The sequence below is a fragment of the Sus scrofa genome, unplaced genomic scaffold (assembly GCF_000003025.6).
Source record: "Sus scrofa isolate TJ Tabasco breed Duroc unplaced genomic scaffold, Sscrofa11.1 Contig434, whole genome shotgun sequence".
NCBI classification, from domain to species: domain Eukaryota; kingdom Metazoa; phylum Chordata; class Mammalia; order Artiodactyla; family Suidae; genus Sus; species Sus scrofa.
The window spans coordinates 49,243-70,166 of NW_018085205.1; the positions used below are offsets into that span (position 1 = coordinate 49,243).

General features: G+C 35.9%; 1 protein-coding gene and 2 pseudogenes across 1 annotated transcript; all 3 read right to left on the reverse strand.

Annotated features, from left to right (window-relative positions):
• Window positions 1-2,059: 2,059 nt before the first annotated feature.
• On the reverse strand, window positions 2,060-2,765 carry LOC110258775 (annotated as a pseudogene).
• A 7,096-nt stretch (window positions 2,766-9,861) lies between these two features.
• LOC110258776 lies at window positions 9,862-11,786 on the reverse strand (annotated as a pseudogene).
• Window positions 11,787-17,655: 5,869 nt separating this feature from the next.
• Window positions 17,656-18,387, reverse strand: LOC110258777 (olfactory receptor-like protein OLF4). The gene has a single exon (XM_021082030.1). It carries the CDS (start codon window positions 18,379-18,381, stop codon window positions 17,656-17,658), a length of 726 nt encoding a protein of 241 aa, XP_020937689.1. The 5' UTR covers window positions 18,382-18,387.
• Window positions 18,388-20,924: the final 2,537 nt, after the last annotated feature.

Genomic DNA, 20,924 nt, shown 5'->3' on the forward strand with positions numbered 1-20,924 from the left:
GTATTTATTTATTTATTTGTTTATTTATTGTCCTTTTAGGTCTGCACTCATGGCATACGGAGGTTCCCAGGCTAGGGGTCGAATCAGAGCTTCAGCTGCTGGCCTATGCCACAGCCACAGCAATTCAAGATCTAAGCCATGTCTGCGACCCATACCACAGCTCAAAGCAATGCTGGATCCCTAACCCACTGAGCAAGGCCAGGAATTGAACCTGCAACCTCATGGTTCCCAGTCGGGTTCATTTACCACTGATCCATGACAGGAACTCCCTAATGGATGGTATTTATGTACATTCATCTATCTTTTTATTGTTTTTGGCTAACTTTAGAAAAGAAGGAGACATTTCTTTAGGCAAATGTAGACTTCATGTGTAGGTAACACTGTAAATTTTCAAGCAGAAACAGGAGATAATCCAATAAAAACACATGAAACAAACTATCAACTCCTTCACTCCAATGGGTAAACCTCCTTTCACATAAATGTTGATCTCCCATAATTAAAAAAGTAACTGTATAGCATGTAAAACACTATCTTGCTCAGTAACACAAAGCATATTTAAGGTTTTTTCTACTTCTTATTTCACTTATTTATTATATCAAACTTTTTATTCTTATTTGTTTTACCTGTTATCTGATTTATTTAAACAACTGGTATCATCTAAGATCAGCATTCCCTTATTGATTTTCTGTATGGATGATTCATCCACTGATGTAAGTGGGAAGGTAAATCGTTACAGCCACTATTGAAAACAGTACGGAGCTTTCTCAAAGAAATAAAAGTAAAACTACCATATGATCCAGGAATCTACTCCTTGGAATATATCTAAAAAAAAAAAAACCTCAAACAGAAATTTCAAAATATATATGCACCTAACTGTTCATTGAAGCACTATTTACAATAGCCAAAATATGGAAGCAACCCAGATGTACATCAAGATTAATACATAAATAAGATGTGGTATAAATATCAACAACAAAATATGACTCCTTTTCCAAAAAAACAGTCATTTTCAGCAACATGGATGACCAAGAGATTATTATGCTTAGTAAAATAAGTCAGGGAGAGAAATATAAATACTGTATTACATCAGTTCTATGTGGAATCTTCAAATAATATGAATAAAAGTATATGCAAAACAGAGATTTACAGATAGAGAAAACAAAGTAGAAGTTACCAGAGAGTTGAGGGAATCGGCGATGTGCAAAATAGGGGTATAGGATTAAGAAATACAAACCACTCTGTATAAATTAGACAAGCAGCAGGGATATATTGTATAGCACCGTGAATTATAGCCACTGTCTCATAATAACATTTAATGGAGTATAATCTGTAAAAATAGGGAACAGTTATTCTATGACCTGAAACTAATAAAGCAATAAGGAAAAAATTCAAATATCGTGCTACCTTGGAGTTGCCACAGGGACATGTATTTGATGATCTGTTTTTGTAAGTGAATATGGTAGGTATTGTGGACACAGAGCTGAATAAGACAGTAGGATCCCAAGAAGAGAAAAAAATTCAATGGCACATTACAAAATACACAGTAAGTTAAAATCCAGAACACCAGGAAGAGCAGTTAAGGGAGTGACATTCAAAGGGATGATATAACAACTTGAAATTCTGTGCTCTTAGATTTTCACTGTTAGGAACATATAAATAGCCAGGGATGCCTAGTTTTTCCATAGCAGCAGTACAACTCATGACCATACTTTATCAAGACAAAAGAAAAAGTACTTGGTACTGTCTGTGTTATTTGAGAATAAATTATCCTTAAGAAATCCATCCATTCCTATTTAAAAAATGACAATTCTCCTATTTTTCAGATCCAAGACTGAGAATAAGTGTGAGAGTGGGAAAATGGTTAAAGGGGAAAACACTTGCATATGAGAAGATCGTGAGGCTAATCAAGTGAGTTCCATAAATTATATCAAGAAGCAGATGTCAAAGAAATGAAAATCCCAGAAAATAAATAGAAACTCAGATTCGAATTCCAAAATCTGGTCAAAGGTTTGCAATGTATGGCCACGAGGCTCTGAACCCTTCAGTCATGTGCTCTTCTTCAGCCCAGGTCAACTGGGCTTCTGATGGCTGCCATATGAAAGAAAGCTTTCAGAGCTCTCTTAATGTGTTTGTTTCTCAGACTATAGATGAAGGGGTTCAGCATGGGTGTGACCACTGTGTACATCACTGAGTTGATATCAATTAAGTAGGAGCTGTGTGTAGCTAAAGAGCTAAGGTATACTTGTAGAAAAAAATAGGGAGACACCTGAGAGGTGAGATGCACAGGTGGAAAAGGCTTTATACTTCCCCTGAGCTGATGATATTCCAAGCATGGAGGCAACTATCTTATAGTTAGAGTAAAGTATACCAGCAAGGGGAACACCACCCATCAACCCAGCTGCAAAATTCATCACCATGTTATTAAGACATTTGTCCAAACAGGCAAGCTGGATTAATTGTTTGAGTTCACAGAAATAGTGGGGCATTTTCACCTCTCTACAGAACGACAGCCTCAATGTCATTAATGTTTGCAACAAGGAATGCCAAACACTGATAATCCAGCTAACCATAACCAGAATTCCAGAGAGTTGGGGTTCCATAATGACCCTGTAGTGCAGGGGGTGGCAGATGGCCACAAAGCGGTCATAGGCCATCACATTCAGGAGGAGGTCATCCAACCCTGTAAATAGTAGGAAAAAATACATCTGGGTTATGCAGCCTGCATAGATTATAACTTGCCTCTTGCTGTAGATGTTCCACAGCATCTTTGGGATGGTGGTGGAGATGAAACAGATGTCTACAAAGGACAGGTTGGAGAGGAAGAAGTACATGGGTGTGTGGAGGTGGGAGTCTGAGCTGACAGCCAGGATGAGGAGCAGGTTTCCAAACACTGTGATCAGGTACATGGAGAGGAAAAGCCCAAATATGAGGGGCTGCATGGCTGCTCCCTCTGAAGATCCCAAAAGGAAAAATTCTGAAATTCCTGTTATGTTTCTTGGTGTCATGTGTTGAAGGTGACTAGGAGGAAAGGGGAAGAAAACATGACTCATTTTCACATAATCAGGAATAGCTCACATTGTTTTCATTGGCTGTCAAAAATTAATTTCAATATTTTGTGAATGGATTTGGCTCCCTTCAGTACATTCCCTCTGTCATACCTAATTAGCAAGTTTATTCTACTTTCATCTTGTTCCCCAGTATGCCATGGGTTCCACCTATTTAATGAGAAAATTTTTCATTCGTGTAGGGAATATAAATTGAATGCTAATAATGTTTTAGTTTCTCTCCAGGCAATGATTATAGCATACCAGAAAACAAAAGCTCCTAAATTCCAGTTATGAAGAAAAAAATATAAGAAAATAAAAAATTGTACACATGTCAGACAGTACGTGGTACTATGAAGAAAACGAAAGCAAGTATGAGAGAAAGAGTAAAGAGAATGCTATTTTTTTATTGGCCTTGAGGAAAGACACACAAATAAGTTAATATTTGAACAGAGACTTCAAGGAAGAAAGGACATGAGTCATGAACATATCAGGAGAAATGAATCCCTGGCAGGGAGACAGCCAGTGCAAAGATTCTAAGAAGGAAGAAGGTGCTTGTTTAAGATAATTCTTTTTTTTTTTTTTAAAGAAGTCATTGTGGGGAGGGTAATGGACCAGAAGGAGAGTGAGGAGCGATGGTATCCAGGATTGTTGAGGAACAAGGTGACCTCCGTGATCCCGCTAAAACTTAAAGTCAAAATGAGTCCCTCATCCATATTACGTTCCTCTAGCACATCATGAAATTGTTGCAAAGGACGTCTGAATGTTTAAATGAATTCCTTCAGTTGATTGAGTTCTGGCCTCTGAATATAAGAGTCACCCTGGAATATATCATAGCTCAGTACCCATTCTCTGATGACTTCTCATTGTGCACAATCCATAGACAGACACAGACACAGACACGGACATGGACACAGACACACAGACACACACACAGAAATCCTGTCTTCTTATACTGTATTTTTTCCATGTCTTTTCCACCCCAACCCATCCTGATTAAGTTACAGTTGATAAAACTCAGATTGATCAGATTATATTATGTACAAAGGTCACTAAGAAATTCCAATTTGAAAGTACCCTGGGTACCAAGAGGCCTTTGGTATAGCCACTTGATGTCTCACAAGTAAAGAACTAAGCTTAAGGTAAGCTCATTACCACCTCCCCCCTTGCACATCTTAATTTCTTTCTTATTTTTCACAGAAAATAGTGCAAAATATATATCTCTTGCTACTGCTGTTTCTAGGACATATTTGTAGTTATTCATTAGTGTGGATCTTTTTCATCAATATGGAAACATGGTCAAACACACCCCTTCTTTTTTTTTTTTTTTTTTTTTTTTTGCCTTTTTAGGGCCGCAACTGCAGCACATGGAGGTTCCCAGGGAAGGGGTCCAATTGGAGCCACAGCAACCCCCGCCAGATCTGAGCCGTGACCGTGACCCACACCACAGCTCACGGCAACGTCGGATCTTCAACCCACCGAGCGAGGCCAGGGATCTAACCCGTAACCCCATGGCTCCTAGTCGGATCTGCCTCTGCTGTGCCATGGCAGGAACTCCACATGCCCCTTCTTAAGTGTTAGAAAGAAATACCTTCTTTTCATTTTATATCCCTTTGTAAGGAATATCCTATTTACTCCATTCAATTAATAAGATACTTGTACATACATTCAACTTTTAATGGGAGCATTTTATGCCTCTCATTCTTCTTCTGATAGAGCTTCCATTTTTATCATCACTGGCATCCCCACATCCTGCGGAACTTTCAAATTGGAATTTCTGGGTAGCTTTTATACAAACTCTGATCTGATCTATTTAAGTTTTATCAACTCTAACTTAATCAGAATGTGTTGGGGTGCAAAATACATGGAAAAAAAAGAGTATAGTAAGACAAGACTACTGTGTGTGTGTGTGTGTGTGTGTGTTTGTGTGTGTGTGTTGCCTTACTGAGTTCAGTGTTCACTTCTCTTTTTGGCATCATAACAATACATTGACACTTTAACCAAGCAAGCAAAACACCACTGTATTCTCTAGGCTCTGGACTAGGCTGAGTTGTTTCTGACGTTACCTCAATTAATGTTCTTGGAGTTCCTTCTTTCTGACCTTTTTATGCAGTAGTTTTTGGGCTCTTGGACTTACCTGGATAAGAACTCTGAGAGGAAGTTCTCCCTGTGAAAGTCTGAATCCCTTCCTGGGTGGTTGATGGTGGAGACCATCTGTTTCCCCAGACAAATGAATAGGAATGGATCAAACACTGGTCCTTTAGCCAGACTTAGGACTCCAAAAGCAAGAACCTTTCTCATCCATGTCCACTTTGTACAAGCTCAGGGACTGAGCAGAGGAGATATTTGCAGCTCCCTATGTCTGTTCGTTAGGTACACTTCCCTCAGGGTACAATGACCAAAAAGCACCTGATTTCCCCGTGCGACTTGGTCTGGACAGGAGGATTTTTTCCCAGCTGACTGTGTTCTCAGGAGATCAGGTTATAAGTCAGGTGAATTTAGTTTTTATTAACTGTTATTCATTAATTCTCTGGCCTTCCAAACACATTGTCCCAAACCTCCAATCCATCCTTCCATGCCTTTCCCCCTTTAGTAACCATAAATTTGTTTTCAAAGCCTCTGAGCCTGTTTCTGTTCTGCAGATAAGTTCATTTGTGTCACGTTTTAAGATTCTGTGTATGAGTGATATCTTATGCTGTTTACTTTCTTTGTCTGATTTACTTCACTTAGTATGATAATCTCTGGGTCCATTCACGTTGCTGCAAAAAGTGGTTGAGTAGTTTCCCATTGTATATATGTAACACATCTTTATCCAGTCCTCTGTTGATGGACATTTAGGTTGCTTCCATGTCTTGGCTATTTTAAAGAGTGCTGCAATGAATATTGAGGTACATATATCATTTCAAATTATGATTTTTCTCTAGGTATATGTCCCAAGTAGGATTACTAGATCGTATGGTAGTTTTATATTTAGTTTTGTAAAGAATCTCCATACTGTACTTCATAGTAGTTGTACCAATTTACATTCCCACCAACAGTGTAAGAATGATCCCTTATCTCCACATCTTTTTCAGCATTTATTGTTTGTTCATATTTTGATGATGGCCATTCTGACTGGTGTTAAGTGATACCTCATTATAGTTATGATTTGCATTTCTCTACTTATTAGTGAGGATGATCATATTTTCAAGTGTTTTTTGGCCATCTATATGTCTTTGGAGGAATGTCTATTTAGATCTTCTGAACATTTTTGATTGGTTTTATTTTTAAATAAAAATCTGCATGAGATGTTTGTATATTTGGGGGGTTAATCCCTTGTTGGTTGCTTTGTTTTCAAAGACTTTCCCCCATTGTTTGGGTTGACTTTTGTTTTTGTTATGATTACCTCTGCTGTGCAAAAGCTTTGAAGTTTAAATAGGTCCTATTTTTTTAAATATTTGTTTTTATTTTTATTACTCCAAGAGGTGGATCCAAAAATATATTGCTGCAGTTTATGTCAAAGTGTTCTGCCTATATTTTACTACAAGAATTTTATATTTTCCAGCCTTACATTTAGAGTTTCATTTTGAGTTTATTTCTGGGTGTGGTTATAGAGAATTTTTTTTTTTTTTTTGCTTTATAGGTCAACACTTGCGGCATATGGAGGTTCCCAGGCTAGGGGATGAATCAGAGCTGTAGCCACCAGCCTATGCCAGAGCCACATGCCACATCAATGGGGGATCCCACGTCTGCAACCTACACCACAGCTCACAGCAACACCAGATTCTTAACCCACTGTGCAAGACCAAGGATTGAACCAGCAACCTTGTGGTTCCTAGTTGGATTCATTAACCATTGAGCCACAAAGGGAACTCCTAGAGAATGTTCCAATTTAATTCTTTTATATGTACCTGTCCAGTGTTCCCAGCATCACTTATTAGAGAAACTATCTTTTCTTCATTGTATATGCTTGCCTCCTTTGTCATTGTTTAAATGGACACAGATGTGAGGGTTTATCTTTGGGCTTTCTATCCTGTTTCATAGATCTATATTTCTGTTTTTGTGCCGGTACCATACCATTTGGAAACTGTAGCTTTGTAGTAGAGTTTGAAGTCAAGAGATTCCTCCAGTTCTGTTTTTCTCTTTCCAGATTAATTTTGCTTTTTGTAATCTTTTGTGTTTCCACATGAATTTTATTTTTGGTGTGTGTTTTTGTTCTATGAAAAATGCCATTTGTAATTTGCTAGGAATTGCATTTAATGTGTAGATTGCCATGGGTATTAGAGTCACTTTGACAATATTGATTCTTCCAACCCAATAACATGGTATATCACTCTATTGTTTGTGTCATCTTTGGTTTCTATCATCAGTGACTTATAGTTTTCATAGTACAGTCATTTTTGCTGTTTTGGTAGGTGTATTCCTAGGTATTTTATTCTTTTTGATGTGATGGTAAATGGAATAGTTCCCCAATTCCTCTTTCTGATCATTTATTGTTAGTGTATAAGACATGAGGAGATTCCATGTATTAATATTTTTATGCTGCAAATTTACTGAATTTATTTATCAGCTCTAGTAGCTTTCTAGTATCATCTTTAGGATTTTCTAGGCATAGTACCATGTCATCTGCAAACAGTAATAGTTTTACTTCTTTTCTGATTTGGATTCATTTTATTTCCTTTTCTTCTCTGATTGCATTGGCTAGGACTTCCCAAACTATGTTGAATAACAGTGGTGAAAGTGGACATTATTGTCTTATTCCTGATCTTAGTGGAAATGTTTTCAGTTTTTCAGCATTGAGAATGATGTTAGTTGTGGGTTTGTCATATACAGCTTTTATTATGTTGAGATAGGTTCCCTTTATGCCCACTTTCTGGAGAATTTTTTCATAAATAGGTGTTGAATTTCATCAAAATGTTATTCTATATCCTATTGAGAAGATCTTATGATTTGTATTCTTCAGTTTACAATGTGGTGTGTCTCATTGATTGTTTGCAAATATTGAAGAATTCTTGCATCCCTGGGATAAATCCCACTTGGTCATGGTATATGATCTTTCCTTTTAATTTATTGCTGGATTCATTCTGATATTTTGTTGAGGATTTTTATGTCTATGTTCCTCAGTGATATTGTCCTTTAGTGTTCTTTTTTGTAGTTTTTTTTTCTGGTTTTATATGAGAATGACAGTGGCCTCATAGAATTAGATTATGTGTTCCTTCTGCTGCACTTTTTTTCAAAGAGTTTCAAAAGAGTAGGTGTCAACACTACTCTAAACATATGATGGAAATCACCTGAGAAGCGATCATCCTGGACTTTTGTTTGGTGGAATTTTTAAATCACAGTTTCAATTTCAGTACTCATGATTCATCCGTATTTTCTAATTATTCTTGATTCAGTCTTAGAAGGTTGTACCTTTGTAAGAATTTTTCCATTTCTTCTAGTTTGTCCATTTCATTGGCATATAGATGAATATAGTAGTCTCATATGATCCTTTGTATTTCTCTGGTGTCAGTTGTACTTTTTCTTTTTGCATCTAATTTTATTGATTCAAACCCTCTCCCTTTTATTTTTGATGAGTCTGGCTAAAGTTTATCAAACATGTTTGTATTTTAAAAGAATCAGCTTTTAGTTTCACTGACCTTAATTGTTTTCTTCATCTCTATTTCATTTATTTCTGCTCTGATCTTTATGATTTCTTTCCTTCTACTAACTTTGGGTTTATTTTCTTTCTCTATTTGCTTTAGGTGTATGGTTATGTGTTGTTGGTTTATGATATTTCTTGCTTCCTGCAGTGAGACCGTACAGCATAAACTTCCCTCTTATAAGAGCTTTTACTGTGACCCATATCTTTTGGATTGGTTGTTTTCATTGTCATTTTTCTCTAGGCATATATTTTTTAAACATGTGCATTTATTTATTCTTCAGTTATATTGAACTAGGCAGATTTGTATCTCTCAATCCTTAGTAAATAAAACAAATAAATCATTACATATATACAGTTATAGAAGCATTTGTATAAAATTGAATGTGCATGATTTTAAATTTTACAAATATTGTCAGGTAAAATGCTGACTGTCATACTGAGTTGACCTCTCATTCAATGTTCAACCTGAAATATGTTTTACATAAGACTCTAACAAAATGGGTTATATAAATATGTCACTAACGCTGCAAATCTGACCACTTGATTAGATTGAGGTGGAATAGAATAATATCTAATACCATATGGTGAAACAAGCAATCAAACACAGAATTCATGTCTGGAAAAAAACTGGTTTAGTCTTAATTGGTCAATACCAGCACTTAAAGGGAGGCAATTCTGTCACTTCTATTTAAAGCAAATTACTCTTTCAAGCACACTGTATCTCTCTCAAACAAATAATTCTTCAAGGGACATTTGCTTAAGCAGATCCTCTTGTACTAAAACAAAACAAAACAGAACAAAACAAATCCTTGCACTCAGTAAAAGTGCAAATGCATGGTAAAATTACCCACACTGCTATTGTAAAAATCAGGACGGAAAAATTTTGAACAACCAACCAGGGATTGTGGATGGCAGAGAAATCAGTGCCTGAGACTTGGAAAAACCAATAGGGATAATGATTTTTATGTTAGGGTGAAAACACAGTCCTTATTTATTTGATGTCTCTATATCCCTCACAACCATCATACTGGATATTTTGTGCAACAGGAACACTTTTAACTTGCAAGAGGCCATTAACATAACACAATGCCTACTTGTCAAAAAAGTTTTAAAATTCTGGTTAAAATGGAAAATAACCCACAGGGCTAAATTTGTATGTGTTTTATGTCAATATCATAGAAAAGAGTAATTTTTCTAAAATTGCAATATTTTACATGTGCTAAATTGAATGTCAAAATTAGATAAGATCTTTGAAACTGTGGTGTTGAAAATCTGATAGCAAATTTGTTGCTCCATCCCACCTGTACCATTATACGACTTGATGAAGCATTCCAGTCATGGATATGCACTAATTTTTACTCCTATAGGACAAAACATATCCATAATCATATCCATAATTTGCTGAAGATTATCATTGACTAGGACTTATGAAGCTGGAATCTGGAAGAATTTTTCAGAATCCATGATATAATCTTCCTATATTCCTGTTCCATCATCATACCTAATACTTCTGCCACAGAAGACAGAATCCACGATGTTTTATCAGTCAGGGAATTTAGCTTTTGTATTGATCTCAAACTAGAACACTGTTTACATCCATAATTACGAATTTTTCCTTGTTTAAGAAATGGTGTTGAAAGTTCAAGAAATTCCAGTTCTTGGCCAGATATCACAGGCCAAGTCTTTCCAGTCTCACTACTTGTTTGAGAGTTTCCAATTTCATTGAGTGGACCTCCTTCTATCAAAATTAGGCAATCAGGAGTTCCCGTCGTGGCACAGTGGTTAATGAATCCGACTAGGAGCCATGAGATTGCGGGTTCGATCCCTGCCCTTGCTCAGTGGGTTAAGGATCTGGTGTTGCTGTGAGCTGTGGTGTAGGTCACAGATGCGGCTCGGATCCCGCGTTGCTGTGGCTCTGACATAGGCTGGTGTCAACAGCTCCGATTAGACCCCTAGCCTGGGAACCTCCATATGCCGTGGGAGCGGCCCAACAAATGGCAAAAGACAAAAAAAAATAGGCAATCATTTGAAAGTGAGAGAATAGCATAATTTTTCAGAAAATGAATTGCTACTTTTCATTCTCCTTGATCTTTAGTGGTCCAGATTTTTGAATCATATAGTGATGTGTTTTGTAGTTTAGTATCTGGGGTTTGTTTTCACCCTCTTGAAAAATTGTATCCAAATTGCCCTCATATGGAACTTGTTGCAGTGAATGACCCTTAGGGCAATAAAATCTAACAGACTGAAAGAGTCTTCTGGGTCGATATGACCTTATTTTTGCTTGGACATGATCCTGTTTAAGAGTTTTTTGTTTCAAAATGGGACATGGTGGGGTTTTCTCCAAACATCTGTAAGTATTCTAGCTGAAAACTGTTGACATCTTTTTAAAAAATTTATAATTTTTTATTTTTTATTTTTTAATAGTTATTTCCCCAATACAATTTTTTTTTTTCTACTGTACGTCATGGTGACCCCGTTACACATACATATACACATTCTATTTTTGCACATTATCTTCTGTCAACCTCATAGAGTGAGACTGATCTAGAGATTGAAATATTTGAAAAGGTGTCCTCCCTTTGGGATTGACATATATTATCTAAACACTGATTTGCTGGCAAATCTGCAGATTTGAAAACCTTTTTTTCAGTTGATCCACATCACTTACTTTCTGGCAAGACTCTGATTTCCTGACCATAACTGGTACCTCCATGGAGATGAAAATCTAGGGCCAAAAATGTTGCCGTATTCTCTGAATTGACTTATTGTAGCCTTGCAGGGAGGCTATAAATTCTAAGAAAACTTCCAACCTTCAGAGATTTGGCCACTTGAACATGGTTATCATAGACTAAAATGTCTATTGTCAGATTTTGAAGCCAATGGAAGTTATTTAAATTACCTTCAAGAACAAGGTCTTGTGTTAAGACTCTCCAAGATGGGAATGGTGTCCTGGTGCCATCCCATACCTTTAGAAGATATCATGCTCCATCCACTTCTGCTTTGCCCAAGAGCTGACAGGTCAGGTCAAACTACTGCATTGGCTGAACATCACATAATTTCACTAATGTTGAAGAAGGTGAAATATGAATAGATTCCCAAACACGTAAAGCCTCTACCATTTTGTGGTCCTCAGTGGTGAAGTTAAAACCCTTGCTTGAAGTACAAGGTATAATGGGAGATCCTAATCTTCCCTCAAATGTCAAAGACATAAAGCCAGAACTGGTGATACCCTGAGTCTCATTTTTATATACTTGGATCATCCACAGAACTGAAAATCCTCTTATAACTTATAGTCAGCCCTCTGTATCCTCAGTTGAGCATCCAGAGAGTCAACTAACTGTGGGATCATGTAGCACTGCAGTGTTTACTACAGCCTGTGAAAGTGAACAATGTCTTCATTTTTATAAATTATTGGAAGGGCTTCATAATTTCCACTAAAGAATAGGCAGGTTAACTTTACATTTGTCAGGTCCACAACTGTTACAACCAAGCAGTAAACACTTCCTTTGCTTATGGAGATATGGAAGCTTAAAGAACATCACAGTACTACAGATGTTGACATGCCACCCTTAGGTTGATTCAGGGGTATGTATTTATAATGCATTGTTGGAACCAAAGACATTGATTCTGTAGAAAAATCTCTTACAGAATTAGCATAAACATAAGCAGTTGATTTGAAATCATCAGATGCTTTCAAAAATAAGCAGTGTTTAACATCTTTGCTTGTTGATGCTGCTGACAAATCAACAAATCCAGCCACTGCAGTGGTGTCCCCATCTTAGAAAACTTTAGCACAGTCATTCTCTAGTTTTCCAGAAAATAATACATTGATGTCACCATCTCTGAACTTGACTTTTCTTGTTCTTGCCATCCAATCTTCAAAACAGCATTTTTGTTTTCACCATAAGTTAAAGAAGAGATAAGTGAGAATTTTCCATTGATATATTTCTTGCTGTAATCACAATCTGGCTGTAAGGATCTAAAATATACTGTGTGTAATTTACTTAGCAGATCAACTTGAGGCACTCCATTGACTTCTTTTATTAATTCAAGTGGCATATCAGATTTTCACAGCGCCATTGAAAGCAAACTCAGTTATGGAAATTAATAGATTATCATTTGTACATTGCAGTTTCTATCTTTTCCCTCAAAGTTCTTGCCTGAGTCATGCCCTAGTAGCAATATTTAATTTTAGTGTGTGCACGCCAACTTTCCCCAAAGCAGTGGAGCAGTGTGAGGGCAGTTACGTGGGCTAATTCGTGTCAGCTGCTTACAATGTGCCAAGATGTTTGACACACTAGACTCCTGAAAAAGACAACTGTGAAGAGATTCTCTTCAACAACTCCTCCAAGTTTTTATCTAAACTAAATCAGCCTTCTCATAATATTATTCTGTCTGGGACTCACCCTGTACACTTTTCATAATATTGATTCAGATTGGGACTATCTGGGTATATTTTGATTTCCACATTAATTTCTCCAGTGATCCATTTGTTTTTTAGTAACATAATGTTTAGCCTCCAGGTGTTTGTGATTTTTTCCTTTTTTTTCCTTTGTGGTGCATTTCTAGTCTCACAGTGTTGTGGTTAGAAAAGATGCTTGACATGATTTCAATTTTCTTAAATTTACTGGGGCTTGCTTTGTGGCCCAAGATATGCTCTGGAGAATGTTCCATGTGCACTTGAGAAGAATATATATTCTTCTTTCTATAGAATATTCTGTAAATATCTGTTAAGTGTATCTGGTCTAATGTGTCTTTTAAGGCCTCTGTTTCCTTGTTGATTTTCTATATGGATGGTCTGTCCATTTCTATAAGAGGGGTGTTCATTTCCCCCACTATTATTGTGTTTCTGCCGCTTTCTCATTTTATGGCTGTTAGTATTTGCCTTACATGTATTGAAGTGCTCCTATGTTGTGTGCATATATATTTACAATTGTTAAATCTTCTCGGATTGTTCCTTTTATCATTACGTTGTGCCCTTCTGTCTCTCTTGTAACAGTTTTTATTTTAAAGTATATATATGAGTATTTTTTATATTTACATCTTTTGGTTGGAAGATTTAATCCATTTAAATTCAATTTAATCATATATATATTTATATTAACTGCAATTTTCTTATTTTTTTGCATTTGTTATTGTTGGACAATTTCCTTGTATTTGATGATGATCTTTAGTGTTATATTTGGTTTGCTTTTGGTGTGTATGTGTGTGTGTGTGTGTAAAAGTGTGTCTATTGTAGTTTTTTGGTTTTCTCTTCCCATTACATTTTAATATAGCAGTATCTACATATACAAAATTGCTTTGGGTTGCTGGTCTCTTAATTTCAAATGCATTTTCAATATTTTACATTTGTACTTTCCTCTCATGATTGCTGTTTTTTCTCTTTTATTTTTTTTCTACTGTACAGCATGGTGACGCAGTTACACATACATGCATACATTCTTTTTTCTCACATTATCATGCTCCATCATAAGTGACTAGACATAGTTCCCAGTGCTACACAGCATGATCTCATTGCTAATCCATTCTGAAGGCAATAGTATGCATCTATTAACACCAAGCTCCCAGGCCCTCCCACTCCTTACCCCCACCGCCACCCCTGACAATGATAAGTCTATTCTCCAAGTCCATGATTTTCTTTTCTGTGGAAAGGTTCATTTGAGCAATATATTAGCTTCCAGATATAAGTGATATCAGATGGTATATCTTTCTCTTTCTGACCTATTTCACACAGTATGAGAGTCTCTAGTTCCATTCATGTGGCTGAAAATGGCATTAGTTTGTTCTTTTTATGGCTGAGTAGTATTCCATTGTGTATATAGACTACATCTTCCTAATCCAATCATCTGTCGATAGACATTTAGGTTGATTCCATGTCTTGGCTAATTGTGAATAGTGCTGCATGAACATGAGGTGCCTGTGTCTTTTTTAAGGAAACTTTTGTCCAGATATATGCCCAAGAATTGGATTGCTGGGTCATATGGAAGTTCTATATATAGTTTTCTAAGATACCTCCATACTGTTCTCCATAGTAGTTGTACCAGGTTACATTCCCACCAACAGTGCAGGAAGGTTCCCTTTTCTCCACACCCCCTCTAGAATTTGTTATTTGTGGACTTATTAATGATGGCCATTCTGACTGGTGTGAAGTGGTATCTCATGGTAGTTTTGATTTGCCTTACTCTAATAATCAGGGATGTTGAACATTGTTTCATGTGCTTGTTGGCCATCCATTAGATAGAACCATCAATAGAATTGATGGTTCTATTCTGAGGACTTAACATAGCAGTAGTAATTCCTATCAAATTAGGGTTCTATATTCTACTTTAAATTTTTTGTCTAAATTTCTACACTCCTTAAATTTTGTGCTAATTCAAACATTCTTCATTTTCATTTCTTTAATATCCAATTTTTGGTAAAGTTTTCCTTTAACCTAAAAGATGGTATTATAAATGAGTCTGTTTTCATGTACATGTATGTGTGTGTGTCTATTTAAGAGAGAAAAAATATATAAAATTAATGCACACACATATATACACTTTCTTTTACCCTTTAATATATTCTTTGACTTGTACATGTTTTTTACAGATTTCAGTTCTTCACACAGCATCCTTCAGAAGTTATGTATATAATTCCACATTACCCTCAGAAGTAAGGAACAGAATCTATGGGGATTACATGTATAACCTTTATATAATCAAGCAGTAAATCTTTCATATCCTTTTTCCAGTTATATATACATGGAACCAGTTATATATAGTTTTTAGTTTTTATCACCTTTAAGTTCTTCAAATTTTACACTTTTTTTTAAAATTTAATTTTATTGAAGTATAGTTGACTTACAATATTGTATTCATTTTAGGTGTATAGAAAAATGAATGTCATACATACAAATATTTTCCCACATAGTTTATTACAAATATACTAACTATATCCATTATTTTCCTATATGGGTTATTACAAACTATTGAGTAGATTTTCCTGTGCTACACAGTAGGTTCTTGTCAATCATTTATTTTATACAGTAGTGTATATATTATTCCCACGCTCCCAATTCTTCCTCCTTCCCCAATGGACTTTGCTTGGCACAGTTTATTATATGTAATTATGCTTTAATAAATATATTGGAATTAAAAAATTCTGGCCTGTATGCAAGTGTCAGGAGCACAGGGAGCTGAGTTACACCTAACAGGGGTGGGAGATGTTTCTTCCAACTAGGGAAAAAACAAAAAGTTTTATGTGTGGATATTGAATTAGTAGGATTTAGAGTAATTAACTTTTAATAAACTCATTTTCCATGCACATTAGAAGGTTAGTCTACACAGATTAAAGGACTCAAATGGCAAATGTTGGCTCAAGTCAGGAGAGCAGTACAGCCTCATAAAACTTCATGGATTATCCTTAGAAACTCAATAGAGAGACTGACTCATGAGAGGTCCTGCAGAACAAGTCTCCACTATGTGATCCCACCTGATAAGAAAGATGTTATCTTAAATAATTTTATTTCATAAAAGTACATGTAACAATAACTGTTAAAATAATCAAATTGGACAGAACTGGGGGCAATTTTAATCATCTGATTTTTATGTTCTAGGCATTTTTCTGATATATTCATAAGCAATGTTTTTCAAGTGTATTTCATATAACTCTATGAAAAAGTGACCCAAAAATAAATAAATAAAAGGAGTTCTGTGTATCTAGCATTGTCATTGCAGTGGCTTGGGTCACTGTTGTGGTGTGGGCTCAAACCCTGACACTGGAAGTTTTACATGACCCAGGCATGGCCAAAAAAAAAAAAAAAAAAAAAAAAGAAAAAGAGATGAATCTATTGAGGTCCTTTGAGGTCGCATGGAGAGTTTGAAAGGACATATCTGTTTGTACACACCTGTGACCCTGGATCACACACTTAAACGGGGAGCTGAGCTTTCTAATGAGTTTTCCTTTGATTATGAGGATGATATGTAGTGGATGATATTTGTCTTGCTCATTTGCTGCCCCCTTATTGATTATGACAAAACATTGAATGATAGGAGATATTCCACTTGGGGAAATTGAAGCAATAATATTTTCTGTAAATATTGGAATTTTTCAAAAAAAATCATAAAATAATTTAATAAAAGCAAAACTTGTTTCCAGTCCTTCAGCTCAATGAGTACAGCTTGCAAACAAACACTAATATCCCATATTACAATGATTAGATGAGCTGCCAGAAAAAGTTGCATAGTAATAAATGCATGATTCAATATTTTGCTTCATCATACTGGGGATTAATAATAATAATCTAAAGCCATATTATATCCACTTTTGAAACATTTTTCTTTCTCTGTGGATTGCACTTGGAGACATATATTTTATTATCAATTTTTGCCTATAATTATGGTAGACACATAGATGACATAAGTTGTGTAGAAGAACAGAGAACCTAATGAGCAGGAAAAAAACCATGTGATAACGACAAGTACGTTAAATTTTGTACTATCAGGGAGAGAAATTAAGGTAGTGATATGCAAAATGATATTCACAAGAGTGAGAAAAGGAGGTCTCAGATTTTTCTCTGTAACAATGTTTTATAAGTAGCTGTGATTGCTAAGAGGAATTCTCCCCCACCACAGTTCAGCTCCTGACTATTAAAACAAGAGAAAAAATACTCAGTATGATATATTTCATTTGAGAAAAAAAATTCTTAAAAGATCCTTGTATTCCCTTGAAATAAAGAGGAATTTACAAACACTTCACATCCAAGGTTGGGAATCCCATTTGGAAAAAGGAATGTGGAAAACTCTTGGATACTAGAAAATTCACAAAACTTAAAAGTGAGTTACATAAATTGTGTAGAGAAGTTGGAATTAAAATGAAATTCCAAGAAAATTAGAATTGGGAGCTCTACTTCCACAGTTTGATCAAAAGCTGTTTGAGCTTACATTCAAGGACACTTCCTAAGCACCAGAACAAGAGGACCTTTTACAGTTACCTTTCTATAGAGTATTTTCAGAGCCTTAAGTCCTTATTTCTCAAACTGTAGATGAAGGGGTTCAGCATGGGGGTGACCACAGTGTACATCACCGAGGTTGTTACACTTGAGTGTGAGCTGTGGGTAGCAGCAGAGCTAAGGTACACTCCTAAGCTTGTACAATAAAATAAGGAAACAACTGAGAGGTGTGATGCACAGGTGGAAAATGCTTTATACTTCCCTTGAGAACATGAGATGGCATGTATGGAGGAAACTATCTTTGAATAAGAGTAAAGGATACCAGTAAGGGAAGTACCAGCCAGCAACACAGATCCAAAATACATCACCAGGTTATTGAGAAAGGTGTCAGAACTGGCAAGTTGGATCATCTGATTGAGTTCACAGAAAAAGTGGGGGATTTCAAAGTTTGTGCAGAAGGAAAGTCGCAACACCATTAAGCTTTCTAATAAGGAATGCAAGGCACTTATGATCCAGGACACCAGAACCAGCAGTAGACAGAACCAGAGATTCATAATGACTGTGTAGTGCAAGGGGTGACAAATGGCTACAAATCTGTCATAGGCCATCACAGTCAGGATTAGGCTGTCCAATCCTGCAAAGAGTGTGAAAAAATACATCTGGATGATGCAGCCTTCAAAGGGGATAACTTTGCTCTGCGTCTCGATGTTCCACAGCATCTTTGGGATGGTGGTGGAGGTGAAACAGATGTCTACAAATGACAGGTTGGAGAGGAAGAAGTACATGGGACTGTGGAGGTGTGAATCTGAGCTGACGACCAGGATGATGAGCAGGTTCCCAAACACTGTGATCAGGTACATGGAGAGGAAAAGAATAAATATGATAGGTTGCAATTCTGATTCATCCATAAATCACATAAGAAGAATTTCTGAAATTCCTGTTTGATTCCTTGGTGCCATGTGGTATGGTAAATACTAAGAAAGAGGAAAATAATATGACCAATTTTCACATAAATGAGCATTATCTCATTATTAAAATATTACCATTTATATATTGCCATAAAAATTAATTTCAATATTCTGTTCATGGATTTTGTGCTCTTTAGGGAAACTGCTGTGTCAGCTCTAGTTAGCAACCATTCTACCTGTCAGTATTTTCCCCAAGATGTCATGTATTAACAGTTTGATGAGAACTTATTTTATGCATTTGCAAAAAAAAAAAAAAATGAATTGTGGCAAGGTTCCAGGTACCATTTATGCAGAGAGTATAGGGTGCTGAAAAATAAATGCTCCTAAAATCCAGTTATGAAGACAGAATATAAGCAAATAAAAATTATATACAATGTAGGTGTTATAAGAAAATTAAAGCAGGTGTAAAGGATTGGGTAAACTGGTAGCACTTTTAATGCACGTTGGGGCAAGACTTGCCAACCAGATGACATTTGAACAGAAACCTCAATGTAGAGAGATCCTTGGCCATGAGCATACCTGGGAAGTGTGTGTCTTGTGAAGGAACACCTAGTGCAAATGTCCTGAGTGAAATATTTGTTTAAGATGCTTCAGTCCAAGAAAAATCAGGTATAGCAATGGAAATCAGCAGTGAGGAAATGTGGATTCAGAGAATGTTGACAAATGAGCTGACCCCCTCCTATTGCTGAAAATGCAGTGCAAAGGGGATCCCTTGTCCATATTAGATATCTGTGGCACTTTGGACTATTCAATATTAAAAAAAACTATATGAAACAAAATTGAATGAAAATCCAATACAGATTTCTAAAAGAAAAGAGATGTAATATTTATATATAATGAAATATATATATATCATAATATATATAATTTAATGAAATCAGTGTGGATCACCAATTCACTTATAGATTACCCAAGATTTGGACATAAAAGAATATGAGAGAAAGTCTTTTAAAATGAGTGGACTAAACAGTATCTAACTTATATTTTCCTCTTACATAGAAACATATGGATTCAAATATGAGTACAAAAGCTAAGGTGATCATTAGTCAAAGGTAAAGAAGAATGCCTTCCATATAGGGGTTGAACATGATGCAACATTCATAAATAGATCTGATCAAAATAGAATAAATTAAACACTAAGGGATAAGAGAAGGAGAAAGTATTTGGAAATACACATAAAGCATGATTTATTAGCATCACATAGGCAGAAGAACATTCATTTTCATTTCTGTTTAAAGCAAGGATTGGCAAGTAAAGAATATTTAAGTAACAACACTGATCATTCAGATAAAAAATTACAGCACAGAGAGAGCACAAGATGACTGACACAGAGTTTACCTCCCCAAATTTATAAACTTTCAGACATTCTGTAAAAATATCTGTATACATTAATAAATAATGTAAAACCACAAATTTGAGGGAAATATCCCAATTTTTTGTTTGAAAGAATATAATCAAAAATAGGAATAGGAGTTCCCATTGTTGCTCAGAATGTTAAGAACCCTACTAGTATCTAATCTGATGTGGATTCCATCCCTGGCTTAACTCAGTGGGTTAAAAAATTCCTGCGGCATTGCCTTGAGCTGTGGTATAGATCACAAACACAGCTCAGATCTTGCATTCCTGTGATGGTGGCACAGGCTGGCAGCTGCAGCTCCAATTTGACCCATATCCTGGGAACTTCCACATGTAGCAGGTGCATCCCTAAAAGGCAAAAAGAAAAACAGAAATAAAAGCAGTCTGGAATCACTATAAAAAAGAAACTGAACTGGCATGTCTCTACTTTTTTGATAGAGAAAGTAATTGGCTAGCTAACCTACAAATAAATTCAGTCTTATATGAAATGAAATAATTACATCATCTTATACAAAATGAAATAATTACAAAGTTAGCTCATTAGCTTCTTCACGCAGTAAATTTTTTTTTTCACTTTAATGCTGTAGAGAGGAGTTACTGTGAAATATATGTCTCATGAACTGTTGTTGCAAGGAAATATTTGTCATCATTCCTTGGTCTGGATATTCACATCATAGTCAAATATGCTCCATGTTAAAAAAAAAATACTTTCATCTCTACATCCACCACAGCTAATACCCTATTACTCTACCAGTTAACTGCAAAGGTCATTGGCCTTAGGTTCTACTTTTACTGGGAGCATTTATACCTCCATTCCCCATTCTAAGCTCCCATGTCTGTCATTTAACAGTCAACATTGATCTTTGCATTGCTGTGTTCATATTCACTCTATAGTTGGCATCAAAAACTAATACATTAAGTAATTAATAAAAAAAACCCACAGTTATATTGGCTCCAATTTAGTCTGGCCTAGCTCTCAGGTCAACTCAGGTAAATAGTTCTTG

Coding starts and splice junctions, on each gene's coding strand:
- LOC110258777 (XM_021082030.1), bottom strand. CDS start 18,381: ATGTACTTCTTCCTCTCCAACCTGTCATTTGTAGACATCTGTTTCACC.